We start from the raw sequence: 19,332 nt of genomic DNA on the forward strand, positions 1-19,332 counted from the left end.
GATCTTGGTTGGAATATTGTGTATAAAGAGATGTGATAACCTACATTTTAAAACAATTCATGAAGGTTAAAATTTCTTAAGCACTTAGACTCAAAAATCAAAATCAAAATACTCTGTAGGCTTGTTCGAGAAAAAGAGTTTTTTTTTTTACCTGGGTTTTAAAACTTAGAAAAAAACTAGTTTTTAAAATTTGAAGACTAATTTATCATTTGACTTTATATGATATGGTGTAGGTGAGAGAATGATAGTTGAGAGAGAGGATAAAATTAGATGATAATTTTGGTATTTAAATGGTAAAATTGATTTGATGGTTGATATGATGTTTGAGTTTTGGGATAAAAAATAAATTTTATTAAAAAAAAAAAAAAAAAAAAAAACTCTTGGAGAAGTCCTTTATGTATGTAGAATCTTTCTTTTTCTTTTTCTTAGATTGTGTAATTTTTTTTCAATTTTTGTAATATTTTGTTATTTTATTATTATTTTTTTAAGTATTAGAAATTAGAATGAACGTCCACATTAATGGCATACCATTTTTAAAATTTGATTATTAAAATCTTACAATTTTATGATTTTAATTAAGATTTATCGAATCTGGTTTTAAGTAAACTTTTACTATTTTAAATTTACGATAACAAGATTTTACGATTTTATAAATAATTTTGATTTTATACTATTTTATATTAAAAAAACAAATTTATATTTATAAATTAAAAAAAGTTATTATTTATTCAAATAAATAAATAATATAATTAATTTTATAAATATTTTTTATTTATTTATTATTATTATTTTTTAATTAATTTTATATTTAAATATATAAACTTTTAAAATTGGTTATAAAACACTTAATTATATATATAAATAATAATAACAATATATATAACTAATATTTTCAATTTAAACTTTTACGGTTTCGAGTAAACATTAGGTTTTACGAGTTTATAATTGACCAATAATTTACGTAAACTCTCGATTTTGACCGATTGTGACATACATTTTAATTTAAGGCGTTCTAATTGGGTGTAATATTTTTTTTATTGAAAAGCTATAATGATCTAATATTGGTAAATGAATGTCTCACAATTTATTACAATTTGTGTTTTATAATATGTTTTATAATTTTAATGTAAAGTTATTTAAATAGTCTATTTAGAACTATTAGATGTAAAATAAGATTATTATTTGAATTTTTTTTACAGTATTAATATATAATGAATTATTATTTATTTTTATGTGATTAACGAAAAAATAAAATAATAAATTGAGTTATTTAAATAATCGATTAGAATAGTCATTTTAGTATTGATAAAACAAAACTAACATGTGAAGTTAAATAATAATAATAATAATAATAATAATGATAATGGTTAGATTGGTTCAAAATGTTACACCATGTAATTATATGTTTTTCATCATTACAACAATCTTAAATTGTGTTAGTGCAATTGTAGATTATATTTCAGACTTTTTGATTGCTTCCAAGTTGCTGAGATAAAACTATATTATTGTGATGTTAACATGATCAATATAATAAGTTAATATCACTCATGATTATTTCTCTTTATTTTTCTTCATAGCCTCTTTCCTTTGTTTTGTCTTTTGTAATAACAAACACCAACATATGTTGATGTCTCAATTAAAAATAAATGGTGTCTTAATCTAATGTGATTATTAAGATTTCCCAATGTTTTTAATATAGTCAATTTAAAACCATTTGATGTGAAAATAGATTGGTTACTATTTATAGCCAATATTGAGAAAGATGTACAAAATCATTTGGTATATAGCCCAAATCTTAGTGTTTATATTTTACTAAAAATATGTAATTGTAAAGATAAGTACAAAGTTCATGTTTTATACTAAACTTATTTTTCTTATAATATTCTGAATCTAGGAAATATTATATCATTACATATTTTAACAATTTGTTATAAATAGAATAATATATATATATATATATATATTAGACTTAATAAAAAGCTTTAAAATATCATTATTATCTTGAAATAATTTATTTTAAATTATTATTATAATTTAATAATTTATTAAGTTTGATTTTCAAATTCATATTTTAAAGTTAAAAAAAAATAATTTAAATGTATATTATAAAAATAATATTTATGTGTGAAGATGCTTTGTACTACAACTGTTCATATACTTTCTTATATTTGGTTTGTAGTTGGACAATAAATATACTTTATTTAATATAACTATGATACAAATTTACTTCATTAATACATTATACATAATTTGAACAATATTTACAAAAATATTTATGAATAAATTTAATATTAACCCAATTCTTATCACCATTAGATTCAGACTCAAAATGATTTGCAATTTAAAATGGGATAATAATTTTTTTCAAATATAAATTAATTCATAACTATTAAATCACTTAAAGACTTGCTTATTTAAGTTTTTAACTTATATTAATTGACACATTTAATTAATTGATAATGTCTTGTTTTTAATTCCCACTAAAAACTATGGGTTGATCTGTTCTTTTCTTTCTTTTTTTATAGATAAATTCATATATAGTCCTGTCGGTTATATTTAATCAAACCCTATAACAAGGATATAATGTATTAAGTCATTTTATAATTATTTAAATAACAAGACTTTATATATTTAATCATTTATATCCAACTTATTTTTAATTAATTTTAACATAACTAACTTAAAAAAAAAAGTAAATAACAATATAATAATAATTTCTAACCATATATTTTATTAAACAAAAACGTAAAATTCAAAATAGTATATTTATAAAATTTATTCATTAATCATACCATACAATTTAAACAAAAATCAAGTAATATGATACAATAATAACTGTTTAAGTTTAATTAAAAAAAATAAAAAAATACAATTATGCAAAATGTTCTCCAAACACAACAAAAAAAAATATAACATGGTTAACTACTTAAAAAATAACAATAAAACATAAACAAAAATTATCACCAACTAACCAAATAAATTAATAGTTAAACATTTAGAAAAATGATTGAGAGAGGAAATTTGAGAGAGGGAATGACGCAGTGCAATTTTAGTAAAAAAAATAACAAAATTTATCTCTCTTTCCTCACATTTTATTATTTTTCAACTATGTAACGACACAGATCATTCTCTCTCTCAAATTTTCTCCCTTATTCCTCCTCAAACATTTATCAAACCATATAACTATGAATGGTTTTATTTTCAATTGGAATTGAATATACATAACAACCTCCAACCTCTATTGTTTAAATTGATTTAAATGTTCGTCATTATTAAATGTAGTTGAGATGAGACATGAACTTAATATTATTAAATTTATTTGGTACTAGTATTAATGAATTGGGCAATAGTAGTAATGTAGTATTAGGACGAGTGACCCAAGTTCTTGTGTCACTCCTTTAAACCCACTACACCAAAATAATTCGGGAGAATAATCGATCTAAGAGACTAAAATGTTATGTGTTCGATTATCACATGAAACGCTTGGATTGGAAGCGGAAAAAACAAATCTCACACATATAATAATAGTTAAACCAATTATTTACTTATCTCAAAAAGGGGGAAGAACCCTAGTTTAGTTTATCTAAAAGCTTCAAGCTTTGTTGAGTAAAGTTAAACGCAAACGGAAGAGAGTGAAATACAAGAAATTAACAGAAAAACAAACGGTGGTCGTTGAAATGTGGATACCAATGAAGCGATTGCGTTTGAATTCCATTTTGTCCATTTTCTCTCTCTAAAACGCCGTCTCCTCATCTACCCTTCAACCTCAATTCAAGCTTTTCATCAGCAGACTGATAATATGATTGTTGGAGCTTTTCAACTTCCATAACAAAGTCAAAAATGGCAGAAACATCTGAAGCCGAATCTACAGCGCCTTTACTCCGGCCACGCCAAGGCGGCGATGTAGGTACTGGCCAGGCAGCGCTAGCGATGCTTATCGGTCGGGCCACGGGTCGCAGGGGTCCATCGATGTTAGTAAGAGAGACGGCAGTGATGGAGTTGGAGGAACGGCGAGTTGATTGGGGTTACTCGAAGCCTGTAGTGGCTCTGGACTTGACTTGGAACCTTGCTTTTGTTGTGGTATCTGTTGTGATGCTTATACGCACGGCTCAGGAACGGCCAAATGTGCCGATTAGGGTTTGGATTATCGGTTATATGTTGCAGTGTCTTGTGCATGTTGTTCTTGTATTGGTTGAGTATAGGAGGAGAATTAGGAGGGGAATTAGGGTTGAAGATGGATCACAAATTGCTTCACAATCATCTGTGAATGACAGTGAGGAGCAAATGGGTGGACTTGGATTGTCAAGCCAGCCTAGGTGAGAAATTTGTTGCTGCATTTCGGTTTCGTTGTTATTGAATCAACTGTAATGTTGGAAGATCTTGTTTGATCTTTGTTTGAACAGACATGAATCGTTTATATGCAGCCAAGTGCCAACTATGTTAAATCAATTATCATTGACCTAACATGTGTAAATGAACTTGAAGTTACATCTATTTGGCAACAAGTCTGGCCCTAATTGTGTTGATTATCTCTTGCTAGTACACTTAGTGATTTGGTGTTTTAGTTGCTGTAGTTCAATTCATGTTTGACTTGTTGCTTGCTTTTTGGATGTCAGTGCGACTAAACGATTGGAATCTCTGAATACACTGGTGTCGTTTGTCTGGTGGGTAGTTGGATTCTACTGGGTTGTAGCTGGTGGTCAGATTCTCCTGCAGAACTCTCCTTGTCTATATCGGTTTGTCCCCAATTGCTCAAATTTTACAATCATGTTCTTCATGCTTCTAACCAAGAGCTTGTTTGATGATGTAGGGTTATTTGAAAAACAAATATACTGTTTGATAAAAAAATGTTAATTATTTAGGCTGAATGACTAAATATCTTTTATATTTAATAGCTAAATTAAGGGTATTTAAGTTGATTTGAATGATTTGATTGACGGGTTAAATCCAAATAACCCTTCATAAAACAAGCCCAGATAAACAATAGGAACCTGTCAAATTGTGTTTCTATTCTCAATCTTTAACAATCTTTTCTTAAGAGAAGCTAACTATCACGGTATTGTTTGATGTTTTTTGCTTCCAAATGATAAACCTAGAAGCTTTTGTTTGATTTTTGTCAAACCCACAATAACTGTTCTTACAGCAGTTAGTTTTTGATAGTTGAAGTAAATAATGATAGAGAATTAGTAAGAGTAGGAAGAACAGGGGCAGATGGAACAAGCACTCTGCATCTCTGTTTAATTTATTGAGTTGCTTAATTTGATTGCAATCATAAGAGACAATATATAGATACTTGTAAGTTGTAATCCTAGAGTTTTGAATTCAAAAGCTACTGAAAATAAGCTATTAAAATGGTAATATTTATCTCCTCTTGTTTGATTTTTGTCAAACCCACATAAGCTGGACAAACATCTGTTAGTTTTTTATGTAAATCAAATATTTGCAGGTTGGCTGTTGTGTTTTTGGCATTCGACGTGTTCTTTGCCATTTTCTGCATTATCTTGGCTTGTTTGATTGGGGTTGCTCTTTGTTGCTGTTTACCTTGCATAATTGCAGTTCTCTATGCTGTTGCTGGACAGGTGAGTACAAAATAAAAGATCTTCAGTTTAATATTTTATGTTAACTTATATATATTGTATGAGCAGGAAGGTGCCTCAGATGCAGATCTTAGTATCCTCCCTAAGTACAAATACGAAATATGTAGCGATGGAGAAAAATCTAGTATTGGATCAGGTCGAATGGTTCCAATAGAGACAGGAAGTGGCTACTCGGTTAATGAACGAGTCCTTTTGCCCGAGGATGCTGTAAGTTTTTGTTTTATTATGTTATTGGCTTATTGCTTGTCTAACGCTTATTTTGAAATTCATCGTTGGTTTTGGAATTAGGTGATTTAATACCAATACTTATGTTATGTGATTTTGTAATTCTCAACTCCACTATTTTTAGTTCGGAATTACAGTTCCAATATTTATTCTTTTTACTTGTTTTTTTCAAATAGAAACATCTTATTAATTCCCGTTTACAACACATGTCTGATTGGAAACATTTGGGATTGGAGCTGAAAACATATTTTTTTTATGAATATATGTTCTATAACATCATTTCATCTAAATCAACATCTGAATGTGATACTTTGACAAAACAAAGAATCCCAAGAATTACAATTCTATAACTTTAACATAGGAATTGAATTGAAATTTGAATTCCAATTCCCCTCATCCAAATACACCCTTAAGCTTTTGATTACGTATTTTGTAAATAATTGTGATAATGAAATTGCAGGAATGCTGTATATGTCTAAATGAATACGAGGATGGAACAGATCTTCATGCTCTACCATGTGGCCACCATTTCCATGCACAGTGTATTGTGAAATGGCTCAAGATGAATGCAACATGTCCACTCTGCAAGTACAATATTGTCAAAGGAAGCGAACAAGTTTAAGCCGAAAGAAGAACCAATCTTTTATATTATGTTGTTGTACAGGGGAAAGTTATTGAAGAAATAAATGTGGTTACTCGTTCTTTATAGTTCCAGTTTCATCGATGTTCTTCAGATTGTATGAAATTATAGTTTACCACTTAGCCTGGCAGATTTTTTTTGGGTTAAATTGGTTAATAAGATATTTTAATTTATTTGGATATATGTATGTCCTTGAATTTCCCAGATTTGACTTTAGAATTGGAATGGAATGTGAGAAATACAATTGAATGGAGATGTAAGTTGTTCAATAGTTATGTTTTGTGTTTTATTCTGAAAGTGTATAATTTATATTTTTTAAAATAAGTAGTTCAATTGGATAGAGTATTGTTTAAGAGATAATGACTCATAAATCAATTCTCACAAATTATTCTTTTTATTTATTTTCCTGTTTTTGCATCACTCTTCCTGAAGGCAATAGAAACTTAGAATTTAAGCAAAAATAAAAGAAAGTAATTCACCAGTTACTCTAAAAAAAAAAGAACACTTTTGAAGAGGAAATTTGGGCATAACCATTGTCTTTTAGAAAAGAAAGAAAAACTTATAATATTTTGAAAATGTTTTTAATTTTTTGTTTTTATTAGCAGGTTATAACTTATAAGGTCTTTAATTGAGTATAATCAATATAGTAGAACCATATCTACCTATTAAGATAGCTCAAGAATCAGAGTTGTTTTTAATAGAAAAAAAAAAAAAGAATCGTCATGACAAGGAGTTGTTGTTCATGAGATATCAAATGTTACAAGTTTGATTCTCACTTAAAACGTTTTAAATGAAAGTGAAAGTTATGACTATGAGTGTCATACTAATTTAAAAAAAAAAAACATATGAGCGTATTTAAATTTATCCAAAAAAATTTGTTTGAAATTATTTTATATTAATCGTTTACTTAATTTTGTTAATTAATTATTTTAAAATTAGTTTAAAATGTAATAGGGTCGAATATCTAAACAACTATCAAACCAACTCAATATATGATACATCCAGTTCTTTTGACGTAGAATCTTAAATAAGTATAACGCACTTTAATATGATGGAATTTAAATTTATCCAACCCATTACACATCACCCATAAGTAATTTTAGTGATCTAGTTTACTATAATGTTTTATTTGTGTAAAGGGACAAAATAGAATTGAAATTAAGTTTTTATTTGTATTTTATAATATATTATATTTTAAAAATTTATATATTATTTTTAAATTTAGCACCTGAGTTCCAATTATATGCTTGTAAAATCTCTAAAATTGTAGTTAATTTTTTAAAAGATTATAAATAACTAAATAGTAAGGTTTCAAATAATAAATTTAAACTTGATAGAACAAGTTCTCTAGTTATTTGTACTTAATGTAACAGTCAGTTTCTTGATTTTTTTTTTAAGTTTTCTAAACATTTGATAAGTAAAGATTAAACTATATACATTAACATAAGAAATGATATATTCATTATGTTCCAAAAAAATAAATATCATTATCATCTCTAATAGTCCATATAAACCCTAAGTTTTTTTTTCCAACATTTATTATGCATAAATTAAGATTCTTATATTTTTGTCGTTTTATCGCCGTTAATATAATTGCAACCGTTAATATAATTGTACAATCGTCGTCGAAGTACTCTTGTGTACCTACGTCACTCGTCTCAAGAGGAACATATAAATAATTACTCAATAAAATTTATAAAACTTAAAAATGTCATATATAATAAATATTTGTTATACAATTCATTCAAAATATTAAATAATTAATAATTATATTTAATAATTATTATTTATTTATTTCAAAATTTTAAATATTATTTTGTAAATCTATTAATTACAAGCAATTAGGGGTTTATTAGGGTCCGTTGCCCGTTGCCCGCCGGCCATCATCGTTAAACCCCCTCTCCTTCGAAGGAGCAAAAACCCTCTTCCATCTCTCTCTCTAAAAATCTCAACTTTGAACGGAATATTCTCTTTCTACACTCTTTAATCCGTTGTTTCGCTTTCAATTTCACAAACCCTAGTAAATACGTGTGCTAATCGGCATTCATCAGTTACGAATCTAGGGTTTCTTTGAGCAAAAATGTCTTCTTGGGATAGCGAGATTGTTCTGCGTGATGTTTCCAATGCTTGTCTCGTAATTACTGACCGCATTGGACGAGATGTCTCCGCGCAACTTGATCTCGAAGAATCTCTTGAAGCGTCTAGATACACTAGTCACCCATATGCAACTCATCCTAGAGAGGTAATTCAGTGCTCTAAGAAGTACAACTTCACTTCTCAACTTACCGATTTCTTGTTCACTTAAGCTTCAAACGAGAATTTGTAAGTCGGGAAATACTTCAAAAGTTTTTTTTGTTTTTTATTTTCAATTTCTTCTATTTGGAGCTCTTCGAGTTTTAGCTATGGGTAATATTTGAATTTTATATCCTTTGGAAATTAACTAAGGAAGTGTCCTTCTCACAATTGTACCCACCTATGGAGATGATGGTCTTGAACGATTGGACTAGATACATAAACTTCCCCCTCATCTGTCTGTTTATTTCATATCCAGACATTGTGGGTTTATCATCTGTAACTATTAGAATGTTGCAGGGAGAATGCACATTTTGTAAAGGTGGTTTGTTTCACGGATTGGATGAAGTTTGGATTGAAACATAGTGATGTGTAATAGGATGAGTAATTGGCTTATAAGGGCATGATTCAATCCTTAATGACACTTCTCTCATCATTTGATAATCTAATCCTTAATTTCAACTTTTCAAACAAATGGACATGAACCCATCAGTGTAAAACCACTCTGGAGTGCCCTAGCCTTCAAAATTAGCTCTGATATTTGTATTGTGTACAGTCTTTTTTAACATGTTCGTAATTAGCAAGATGAGTGGTATGTTGATACAGTTCTATTACTTATTACATGCTACTTTGTCCTCTAAGTACACATCCTTATCTATGGAAACATATTTGTAATAAATGGATAACTGAAGTTGTAACTAATTGGCTAAATTAAACTTCCATTTTGTTTGACTTGATGCATTATCTTCGTAATCTTACATTGTGCAAGTAATTTCAGTGGCCTCCTTTGGTTGAAGTGGCGAATACCTGGGAGCTACCTCCTATACTTATTGAAAGATACAATGTAGCCGGTGGGGAAGGAACTGCTTTATGTGGAATTTTCCCAGAGATTCGCAGGGCTTGGGCATCTGTAGATAATTCCTTGTTTTTGTGGCGCTTTGATAAGTGGTTAGACCAAATGGTTCAAAGGATATCATATATTACTCTTATTCTTATTTTATGCGTGTCTCGCTAAAGAAATGTCTTTTGATTTCTCTATTTGTTATATGGCTTAGGGATGATCAATGTCCTGAATATAATGGGGACGAACAAGCTATTTGTGCTGTTGGTTTAGCCAAAGCAAAACCTGGCGTTTTTATTGAAGCTATTCAACACCTTTTGATCTTAGCTACTCCTGTTGAGGTAATGGCATCCTTATTTGATGTGTCTTTTTCTCCCATATAGTTTTTGCCTATCATTCACATCTCTACTAGTTAATGCTATATACCATACTTCTGTGACTATCATTTTGGTATTTATTATCTTTTATATTAGTTCAGACATTCTATCAGAAAATCTGTAAGTGGATGTAGAATCAGTAATTCATCACTTTTGAACATCATAAATATGCAATCTTGTGTTGGTAGTGCATGTGTTTCCTTATCTGCATCCGTATAGTTTTGATTGGTTTGAACTCCACAAACTATAAACTAACTTGTTGTATTTGATACTTTTGTCACTGTGAACCAGTCAAGCTAATTCAATAAATCATAGGAAAGAATGACCATTTGCTTGGCTTGAAATGTTAGTCAAAATAATTTTTCAACATTATGCATACATATAAACATCCATTCCTGCAGAGCTCATTTTGGTAATAATTCTGTTTGCTACAAGTTCTGTAGATGTAACTGGACTGATAATCCCATTCTCGACATCATTTGAAAACCATTGACATATTTATAGTAGTGGAAACATTTCTTGGTTCTGTTGATGAATAAATTTACATAAACACAAATCCGTACCATTTTTAGTGTTTAGGATTTCTTTTTAACTGGTATACCCGTCATAGCTTAATTAGCAATCACTGATCGGAATTTATTCATGAGATGTATAATTGGATCAGTTTTGTATTTTCTTGGTCTTTTTATTTCCTTCTGGAATTTATCTCTTTTAGGAACCTAATACCTCTAACTATGCCTTTTGTATCTTTCGCTTCTTTTTCAGCATTGATAAATCTTTGTCTTATTTATTTTGTTAACAAGTACTACTGATTAGCTGTGTTTTTTCTCAGAGGAAGCTCATTTCTGATTTATTTCATGAGCCCCCATCTTTATCTTTATGTATATTTTATTATGTGAGTGATTGTATTTGTCTTCTATCGTCCTCAGTTGATACTTGTAGGTGTCTGCTGTTCTGGAAAGAGTGATGGTACAGACCCATATGCAGAAGTTTCACTCCAACTTTTTCCAGAGTATACAGTACCCTCTGATGGGGTTACAATGACATGCATCACATGTACTGATGGGGGTCGTATTTTCCTGGCTGGACGTGATGGCCATATCTATGAATTACTTTATTCAGCTGGTTCGGCATGGCAAAAACGCTGTAGAAAAATTTGTGTCACCTCAGGATTAGGAAGTGTCATTTCAAGGTATATATCTTTCAACCTATATTGGATACCATCAATTGTATTTGCAAAAAAAAAAACCGTGGCCTCAAATTTTAAGTTCTCTTTAACTTCCACATTTAAAAAAATAATATTATCACAAGAATGACAAAATATCTAAAGATAATGCCTATGCATCAGTATTTTTGTTTAGTAAATATATCGTTGCCAAGTAGTGGCTCACATGTTTATCTACCAATAGAAATCAGATAAAGGTTGTGCAATAATATTTTGATTTACTCAATAGGTTTTGGAAAAAAAAGTGCAAATACATCTTGCAAGTTGCAAGTATTTGAAATTGTTCATTTAATAAACCTACATTTCCATGTGTCAATATAACCTCTTGTCAACTTTTTTTCAAACTGCAAAGTATGTATTTGAATTCTTCTTTATATGACCATCTAATATATTTGTACTTGTGAATGTGTACTTCAGATGGGTAGTTCCCAATGTATTCAAATTTGGAGCTGCTGACTCTATTATCGAAATGGTTGTTGATAATGAGAGGCATATCCTGTATGCACGCACAGAGGAGATGAAAATCCAAGTGTTTTTTCTTGGAATTAATGGTAATGATGCACTCAAAAAAGTTGCAGAAGAGAAAAATCTAGTTAACGTGAGAGATGCAAATTTTGGTGGTAGACCTGCGGCTGGATCAAGACCCCTAGCTAGACCAGCAAAGACATCAATTGTTTGCATTTCTCCTCTTTCAACACTGGAATCGAAGGGGCTTCATCTTGTTGTTGTTCTATCTGATGGCAGAAGATTGTATTTAACAACTACTTCATCTAGTGGAAATAATGGTGGTATTGCTGGGTTGAGTGCATTTGATGCCAATAATCACAAGCCATATTGCTTGAAAGTTGTGACAACCAGGCCTTCTCCTCCTCTAGGCGTAGGTGGAGCTTTTGGACCGATATCTCTTGCTGGGCGTTCTCAGGATGAGGAGCTGTCACTAAAAATTGAATCCTCATATTATTCTGCTGGAACTCTCATTCTCTCTGATTCATCGCCGTCAACCATGTCACCTCTTCTTATTGTAAACAAGGATTCAAGCACACAATCTCCTTTAACTGGTAATTTTGGAACAGGTGCAAGAAGTTCTCGGGCACTTCGAGAGTTTGTATCTTCACTACCCGTTGAGGGTCGTATGCTGTTTGTGGCCGACATTTTACCCCTACCAGATGCGGCAACTGCTATGCAGTCGTTATATTCTCAATTAGAATTTTGTGGGTTTGACAATTTTGGGGAAGATTCTGTAAAGGAATCAGGAAAGCTTTGGGCTAGAGGGGATCTTTCAACTCAACATATATTACCTAGAAGAAGAATGGTTGTATTCAGCACAATGGGGATGATGGAACTAGTCTTCAACAGGCCAGTTGACATCCTGAGGAAATTGTTGGAGTCTAGTCTGGCTAGATCAACCTTGGAGGAATTTTTCAACCGATTTGGAGCTGGAGAGTCAGCGGCAATGTGCTTAATACTTGCTTCTAAAATAGTCCAAACGGAAAATATCATCAGTAACTTTGTTGCGGAGAAGGCAGCTGAGGCTTTCGAGGATCCAAGACTTGTTGGAATGCCATTGCTGGAAGGTGGTAGTGGTGCATTATCGAACACCAGAACTGTTACTGGTGGATTCAGCATGGGCCAAGTTGTCCAAGAAGCTGAGCCTGTTTTTTCAGGTGCACATGAGGGGCTCTGTTTGTGCACATCGAGATTACTTTTGCCTTTGTGGGAGCTTCCAGTTATAGTGGCAAAAGGCTCGAGTGCTTCCAGTCTTGCGGCTGAAAATGAAATGGTTTCATGCAGGCTATCGTCGGGTGCAATGCGAATTCTCGAGGATAAAATTCGTTCTTTGGAGAAGTTTCTTAGGTCTAGGAGGAATCAGAGAAGGGGGTTGTATGGTTGTGTTGCGGGAATTGGAGACGTGTCTGGTTCAATTCTGTTTGGGGCTGGTTCAGATTTGGGTGCTGTAAGGAACTTATTTGGTACTTATTCTAGGAATGTTGGATCTGCTGATGTCGTCTCATCGAATAAGAGACAAAGACTCCCATATAATTCCACTGAATTAGCTACCATGGAAGTGAGTTTGGAATTAGTTATCCTGTTGTCGTCTTACTATTGTTTGCTCTTATCTCTAAAGCTAGAGCTCTTTCCCTGTCCTTGTAGGTGAGAGCAATGGAGTGTATCAGGCAGTTACTTCTTAGGTCTGCTCAAGCTCTTTTTCTTCTTCAACTAGTTTCCCAGCATCATCTCACACGCTTGGTTCAAAATTTTGATGCTACGCTAAAGCAAGCACTGGCTCAGTTGACATTTCATCAATTAGTTTGTACTGAAGAAGGGGACCAGCTTGCTACAAGACTTATATCGGCTTTAATGGAGGTATTTATATATTTTCGGATCCTATATAAAATAGTCATTGACTTACTAGTAGCTGTTTGTTGGTCTTCTTCATATTTCTATTGGAAGCTTTAGATAATTATAATTTTAAATAGATTATTATTTATCATCTTCTATTAACGGTTTCTCATAAGTTGTCAAAAATCAGTAGATATACTAATATATATATTAGGCCATGTCATTTCAAAATCAAGGCTTGGTTTGATGAAGGGTTATTTGAATTTAATCCAAATAACCTCTTATCCCGTCATCAAACAAGGTCTTAGTTTAGATAGTTAAGAAATGAAGTATTTTAGTTGATGATTTGATTGATTTGGATTTTGGCCAGTCATTTCTAAAGGGTTATTTGAATTTATTCCAAATAACCCCTTATCCCGTCATCAATCATCTCATCAAACAAGGTCCTAGTATAGAAATGAAGTATTTTTGTTGATGATTTTAATAATTTGATTGACTAGGCCTTGGTTGATGAAGGGTTATTTGAATTTAATCCAAATAACCCCTTATCCCATCACAAATCTCTTGATCAATCAAATCATCAACTAAATTAGCCTTACTTTATTTCTTTAAACATTTTAAAATATTAAATACAAAGGATATTTTAGTCCTTTAACCTAAATAATCCACTTTCTCATCAAACAAGGTCTTCCCAAGCTCTAACTGTTTGTGTCAATTATCATACACCTACCCAGTATTACACTGGTCCAGATGGCAGGGGAACCGTGGGTGACATAAGTACTAGGCTAAGGGAGGGATGTCCAAGCTACTATAAGGAGTCAGATTACAAATTTTATCTTGCTGTAGAATGTTTAGAAAGAGCTTCTGTATATCCTGATGCGGAGGAGAGGCAAAACCTTGCCAGAGAAGCTTTCAACCACTTAAGTAAGATTCCTGAATCTGCAGATTTACGAACAGTCTGCAAACGTTTTGAAGACTTGAGGTTTGTTTAATCCGCCAAGCTGAACGCAGAAACCTCTCAATTAGCTTATATTTCTGTTTAACCATTGCAAAATACTAATGATACTTGTGTTATCTCATTGCAGATTTTATGAAGCAGTTGTTCGTTTGCCCTTACAGAAGGCTGAGGCTCTTGATCCTGCTGGTGATGCCTATAATGAACAGATAGATGCTGGAGTGAGAGGACGTGCTCTTGCTCAACGTGAACAGTGTTATGAAATTGTGACTTCTGCTTTGCGTTCTTTGAAAGGTGGAACTTCTCATAGTAGGGAGTTTGGTTCTCCTATTAGGCCTGTGGCACAATCAACACTTGATCCAGCATCCCGCAAGAAGTATATTCATCAAATTGTTCAACTTGGCGTTCAGTCAACTGATAGATCGTTTCACGAGTTTCTATACAGGACATTAATTGATCTGGGCCTTGAAAATGAGTTGTTGGAGTATGGAGGTCCTGACCTAGCCCCTTTTTTACAGAATGCTCTGCGTGAACCTGTACAAGAGGTTAGTATTTTACCTTTTTCTGCCAGTTGGACTTCAAAATTTGTTTTATATGAAAGATTGTATTATCTTGTTTCTAGGGCCAGACTATATATTCGCAAGCACATAATCAAGAGAATCAAGTAAAATATTCTGAACTCCTAGCACGATATTATGTCCTGAAGAGGCAACATGCTCTTGCAGCTCATGTGCTGTTAAGGCTAACAGAAAGGAGATCTGGTGATGGAGCAGATGCGCCTACATTAGAGCAGAGGTAATTGTCATTTCTTATTCAATTGTTTTCTGTATTGATTATAATAAATGCTGTAGTTTAAATTGCTTTTTTGCCGAGTAATACTAATATTTTCACTTGTTTTGAAAAAAAGAGGTTGAATAGATTTGTTCTAATTATTTTTCTAATAAAATATCATTTGATTGAAAATTCAACCTTCGCCTGCTGGAGTTAACACCAAAAACTTATGGTTGAAGCTACTATCACTTTCTTCTGAGATGTTTGCCAACTGGCTTACTCTTGTCCTTGACTATGGTTCTGTCCTTTACAAGGAAAACATCTTCTATTTCTGTTAAGTTGTTGCTTTTTTCAAATTAAAAGGTTCTGAAATCTGTCTACATGATTTTGAGCAGGCTAAAAAACCACATTCCTAATTTATGTTCAGCTACTGTCATTTAGGACTTGTTTGATGTTGGTTATTTGAAATTATTTCGAAGTAACCCAATATCCCATCAATAGTCTACTCCCACATCATTCAAATCATCAATAAAATACCATGATATCGTCTAGCTGAATATATATATATATTTTTTTTTACTCAACCCCAAATACATCAAGCAAGATTATTTGAAAATAGCCACCTGGTTATTCAAATAACCCCAGATCAAACAAAGCCTTGTTTAAATCGACGAACTCCTTTTTCCCTGTGAATTTCCAGCAATCATTTAGGCTGTTGCCTTTTGAATTTCAGGTGTCAATACTTGAGTAATGCAGTCTTACAGGCGAAGAATGCCAGTGACAATCCAGATGTCTCCAATCGCGGTGCTTATGATGATGGGCTGCTTGATCTCCTTGAAGGAAAGCTTGCTGTTCTTAGGTTTCAAATCAAGATCAAAGAGGAACTGGAGTCCATTGCCTCTAACATGGAGGCTTCCCCTAGTTCGGCTGAGTCTACTCTTAATGATTCATCAGCAGATGCTAACTTTTTGCATTCTGTCGGAGAAAAGGTCAAGGAGTTATCAACAGATCTTAAAAGCATCACTCAACTATACAATGAGTATGCCGTTCCATTTGAGATTTGGGAGGTATGCAGACCATAAACAGATTCCACTATTATAAATTCCTTTTTTTGTTTTCGTATTGGATCAGGATACAGAAACAGATTAAAAAAACGTTTCCTAAGTTTTCTTTTTCTGATTATATTTTGTGGTGCAGATCTGCTTGGAGATGCTATACTTTGCGAACTATTCTGGTGATACAGATAACAGTATTATAAGGGAGACATGGGCTAGACTGATGGATCAGGCTCTTTCAAAGAGTGGGATTGCAGAAGCTTGTGCAGTCCTTAAAAGGGTTGGTTCTAATGTTTACCTTGGAGATGGAGCTGTTGTACTACCATTGGATAGTTTGTGTCTTCACCTCGAGAAAGCTGCCTTGGTACACCTCCATTTCATAGAATTGATAGTGTATTTGGTTATTTGATTATTTTGAAAAAAAATCTTTTATCACATAATGTAATTTTTTAATCATCAAATCACTTGGTTCTTCAACCAAAATACTAAAATACCCTTGCTTTATTTTTAAATACAAAAAGACATTTTAGTTTTAACCCAAATAACCCTTATTTTTATTATCAAATTTCCTAACCTATTTCTTTTTCAAATAATCCCACATCAAACAAGCTCTATAGCTTAAGTCCTGTTTGTTAAAGGGTTGTTTCAATTTAATCCAAATCTCCCTTATCAAATCATCGATCAAATCATTCTAAATACAGAACACCATCTATCTAAAAAAAATGTTGTGTTCATTATATATTTATACTCTTTAATGTTCTTTTTTTTTACCCAAATAACTTGATTTTCAATAACCTACATCAGACAAGTTATTTGGAAACAACCACTTGGTTATTCAAAAAACCCTATATCAAACATTGCCCAAGTAAAATATATAAACTTTTGTTTGGTCATTGAATCTTGTTGCAAAACAGTTTATTTCTTAGTTTCGAGATTTATTAATTTTTAAAACAGGTTGAAAATGAACATGTTCTATAAGTTGATAACACAAACAAAAACTAAACTTTTGAATTTTGAATTATTGATTAGGAGCGGTCAACTTCAGGGGCTGAATCTGTTGGAGATGAAGACATAGCAAGAGCTCTTCTTGCTGCTTGTAAGGGTGCTATAGAACCTGTGTTGAATTCCTACGACCAACTTCTATCGAATGGAGCAATTTTGCCATCAGCAACTCTAAGATTGCGCATGCTTCGTTCGGTCCTGGTTGTGCTTCGCGAGTGGGCCATGTCTACATTGGGTACAAATAGTAGGGCAGGGGCCTCCCTAATTAATAGCCGATCATTCTTACCTGATCAAACTACTGCCCTTAACCAAGGGACTCGTGATAAGATCACAAGTGCTGCGAACAGGTCAACTATTCTATTCCCTTTCTATTTATAGTTTCTGAACTTTTTTGTAGCTTGCACTGCTTGATAATACAACTTATCACTTAATCTAAGTAACTAAGGCAATGTTTGATAATGTAGTGCATCACTTAATCTGAAAAATGAAAGTACTTATTTAAAATAAGTCAATTTGGTCAGTGTTACTTAAAACCCCTTCATTCTTTAGACTCAGCTCAAATTAAGCTAAAACATGAAAGCTAGAATAACTAGCTTGGTTTGGTAAGTTATGAATGACTTAACTCGGTAGTATAATATGAGCTTACAAAAGACAACTTTAACCCTTGAAAGTTACGTCACTACAAGGGTAACATAGTCATTAAATACTTTTCAAACATTATTATCAGGTCAATTTGCATCAAGTACTTCAAATTTGAACCAACATTTATTCTTAACACTTAATTTTCAGTTTCACATTATTTTCTCGGAGGAGAGTTTATTTGAATTAAGTTCATTGGATAAGTATTATAATCAAAAGACAACTTTAACCCATGTAAATTAATCAAGTTACATAAATAGTGTTTTTAAGTATTTTTCCCACATTATAGTTTCACATTATTTTCCTTGTCAAGTATTTCAATATTCAAATGTTTTGTGCAGGTATATGACTGAAGTAAGGAGATTGCCACTTCCCCAGAACCAAACAGAAGGTGTTTATCGCTGTTTTAAAGAGCTGGAAGAGTTTGTGTTGAGCCCATATCCTTACAGGCGGTTCTAATTCTTCTCCGGGTTATTTGAAAGTATCATCATCCATTGCACAAAGCATCTTTATACTTTTGAGAAATGTGTATGAAGGAGAAAACTTGTTACCTACTTTTAGAAGCATCAGAGATCCAAATTCAAAAGCACTTTGGAATAAGATTATTAATCATTCTATCCACTCTTCAGTTCAATTTTATTTTAGTTTTTTTTCTTTCAAATATTGTATGGTAGGAAAATGTACACTATTTAATTTCTCCACATTAATTTTTGTACAACTTGTTTTGCAGTCTTTTGTTTTATTGTTAAATCAGTGTAGGCCACACTTGTGGAGAATGCAAGATAAACAAGCTTGTATTGTTTTCCTTGTATTATTTAAAATTCAAGCCAGTTTTTTTTGTTTTTGTTTTGCAGTTTCTTAATTTATTATTTCTTAGGTTTTGGTTTGTTATTTATTTATTATTTAAATGCGCGTTCTAATATCTTCTTGTCATACTTTCCCTTCTTAAAAAAAATAAAAAAATAGAATAAGGGCCCTTTCCATATGCCCCTAAATAAGAACTTGACGAAGAAGAAACAATGAATACGGTTTCCTTTCAATAATTATCTCTTTCCTTCTCTTCTTTTGAGTTTGATCCGTGTCGTTATAGTCAATGCACATCTTGAAATTTCTCTCTGGGCAACCACTGAACCTCTGAAGAGGTTCGTGTGTCGTTATAGTCAATGCACATCTCGAAATTTCTCTCTGGGCAACCACTGAACCTCTGAAGAGGTTCGTTCCATTGAACCTTTGAAGTGAAGAGGAAAACATCGATCGTCAGATGATGATCATATGGTGTTCATACAAGACGTTCCTTTCCTTTCTAACTTGCTCGAAAGTGAGACCCGATAAATAAAGAAAAGACACCTTTTTTTCTTCCTCTACTTCACAAT

The 19,332-nt window shown here is 31.9% G+C and overlaps 2 protein-coding genes across 3 annotated transcripts; both read left to right on the plus strand.

The window, feature by feature from the left end:
• The first annotated feature begins 3,675 nt into the window (after positions 1–3,675).
• LOC124934028 (E3 ubiquitin protein ligase RIE1-like) lies at positions 3,676–6,752 on the plus strand. The gene is made up of 5 exons (XM_047474488.1): positions 3,676–4,316; positions 4,617–4,736; positions 5,447–5,579; positions 5,646–5,804; positions 6,283–6,752. The coding sequence occupies exons 1-5, from the start codon at positions 3,841–3,843 to the stop codon at positions 6,442–6,444; spliced, it is 1,050 nt and encodes a 349-aa protein (XP_047330444.1). The 5' UTR covers positions 3,676–3,840; the 3' UTR covers positions 6,445–6,752.
• Positions 6,753–8,357: 1,605 nt separating this feature from the next.
• LOC124933611 (nuclear pore complex protein NUP155-like) lies at positions 8,358–18,798 on the plus strand. Of its 2 annotated transcripts, none has more exons than XM_047474043.1 (13): positions 8,358–8,704; positions 9,533–9,702; positions 9,810–9,936; positions 10,902–11,164; positions 11,615–13,262; positions 13,349–13,561; positions 14,272–14,519; positions 14,623–15,037; positions 15,115–15,287; positions 15,997–16,330; positions 16,461–16,682; positions 17,348–17,667; positions 18,301–18,798. In XM_047474043.1, exons 1-13 carry the CDS (start codon positions 8,543–8,545, stop codon positions 18,416–18,418), a joined length of 4,413 nt encoding a protein of 1,470 aa, XP_047329999.1. In that variant the 5' UTR covers positions 8,358–8,542; the 3' UTR covers positions 18,419–18,798. The 2 variants fall into 2 exon arrangements, with proteins under 2 accessions (XP_047329999.1, XP_047330000.1); XM_047474044.1 differs by having other exon boundaries at positions 15,121–15,287.
• Positions 18,799–19,332: the final 534 nt, after the last annotated feature.

The sequence above is a fragment of the Impatiens glandulifera genome, chromosome 4, assembly GCF_907164915.1.
Source record: "Impatiens glandulifera chromosome 4, dImpGla2.1, whole genome shotgun sequence".
In the NCBI taxonomy this organism is placed as follows: Eukaryota; Viridiplantae; Streptophyta; class Magnoliopsida; order Ericales; family Balsaminaceae; genus Impatiens; species Impatiens glandulifera.

Bases quoted from the DNA above. Each gene is read 5' to 3' on its own strand.
- LOC124934028 (XM_047474488.1), top strand. From the start codon at position 3,841: ATGGCAGAAACATCTGAAGCCGAATCTACAGCGCCTTTACTCCGGCCA. The intron at 4,737-5,446 runs GTTTGTCCCCAA...AAATATTTGCAG, and splicing joins AACTCTCCTTGTCTATATCG to GTTGGCTGTTGTGTTTTTGG. The intron at 5,805-6,282 runs GTAAGTTTTTGT...ATGAAATTGCAG, and splicing joins TCCTTTTGCCCGAGGATGCT to GAATGCTGTATATGTCTAAA.
- LOC124933611 (XM_047474043.1), top strand. From the start codon at position 8,543: ATGTCTTCTTGGGATAGCGAGATTGTTCTGCGTGATGTTTCCAATGCT. The intron at 13,263-13,348 runs GTGAGTTTGGAA...CTGTCCTTGTAG, and splicing joins CTGAATTAGCTACCATGGAA to GTGAGAGCAATGGAGTGTAT. The intron at 15,288-15,996 runs GTAATTGTCATT...TTTGAATTTCAG, and splicing joins GCGCCTACATTAGAGCAGAG to GTGTCAATACTTGAGTAATG.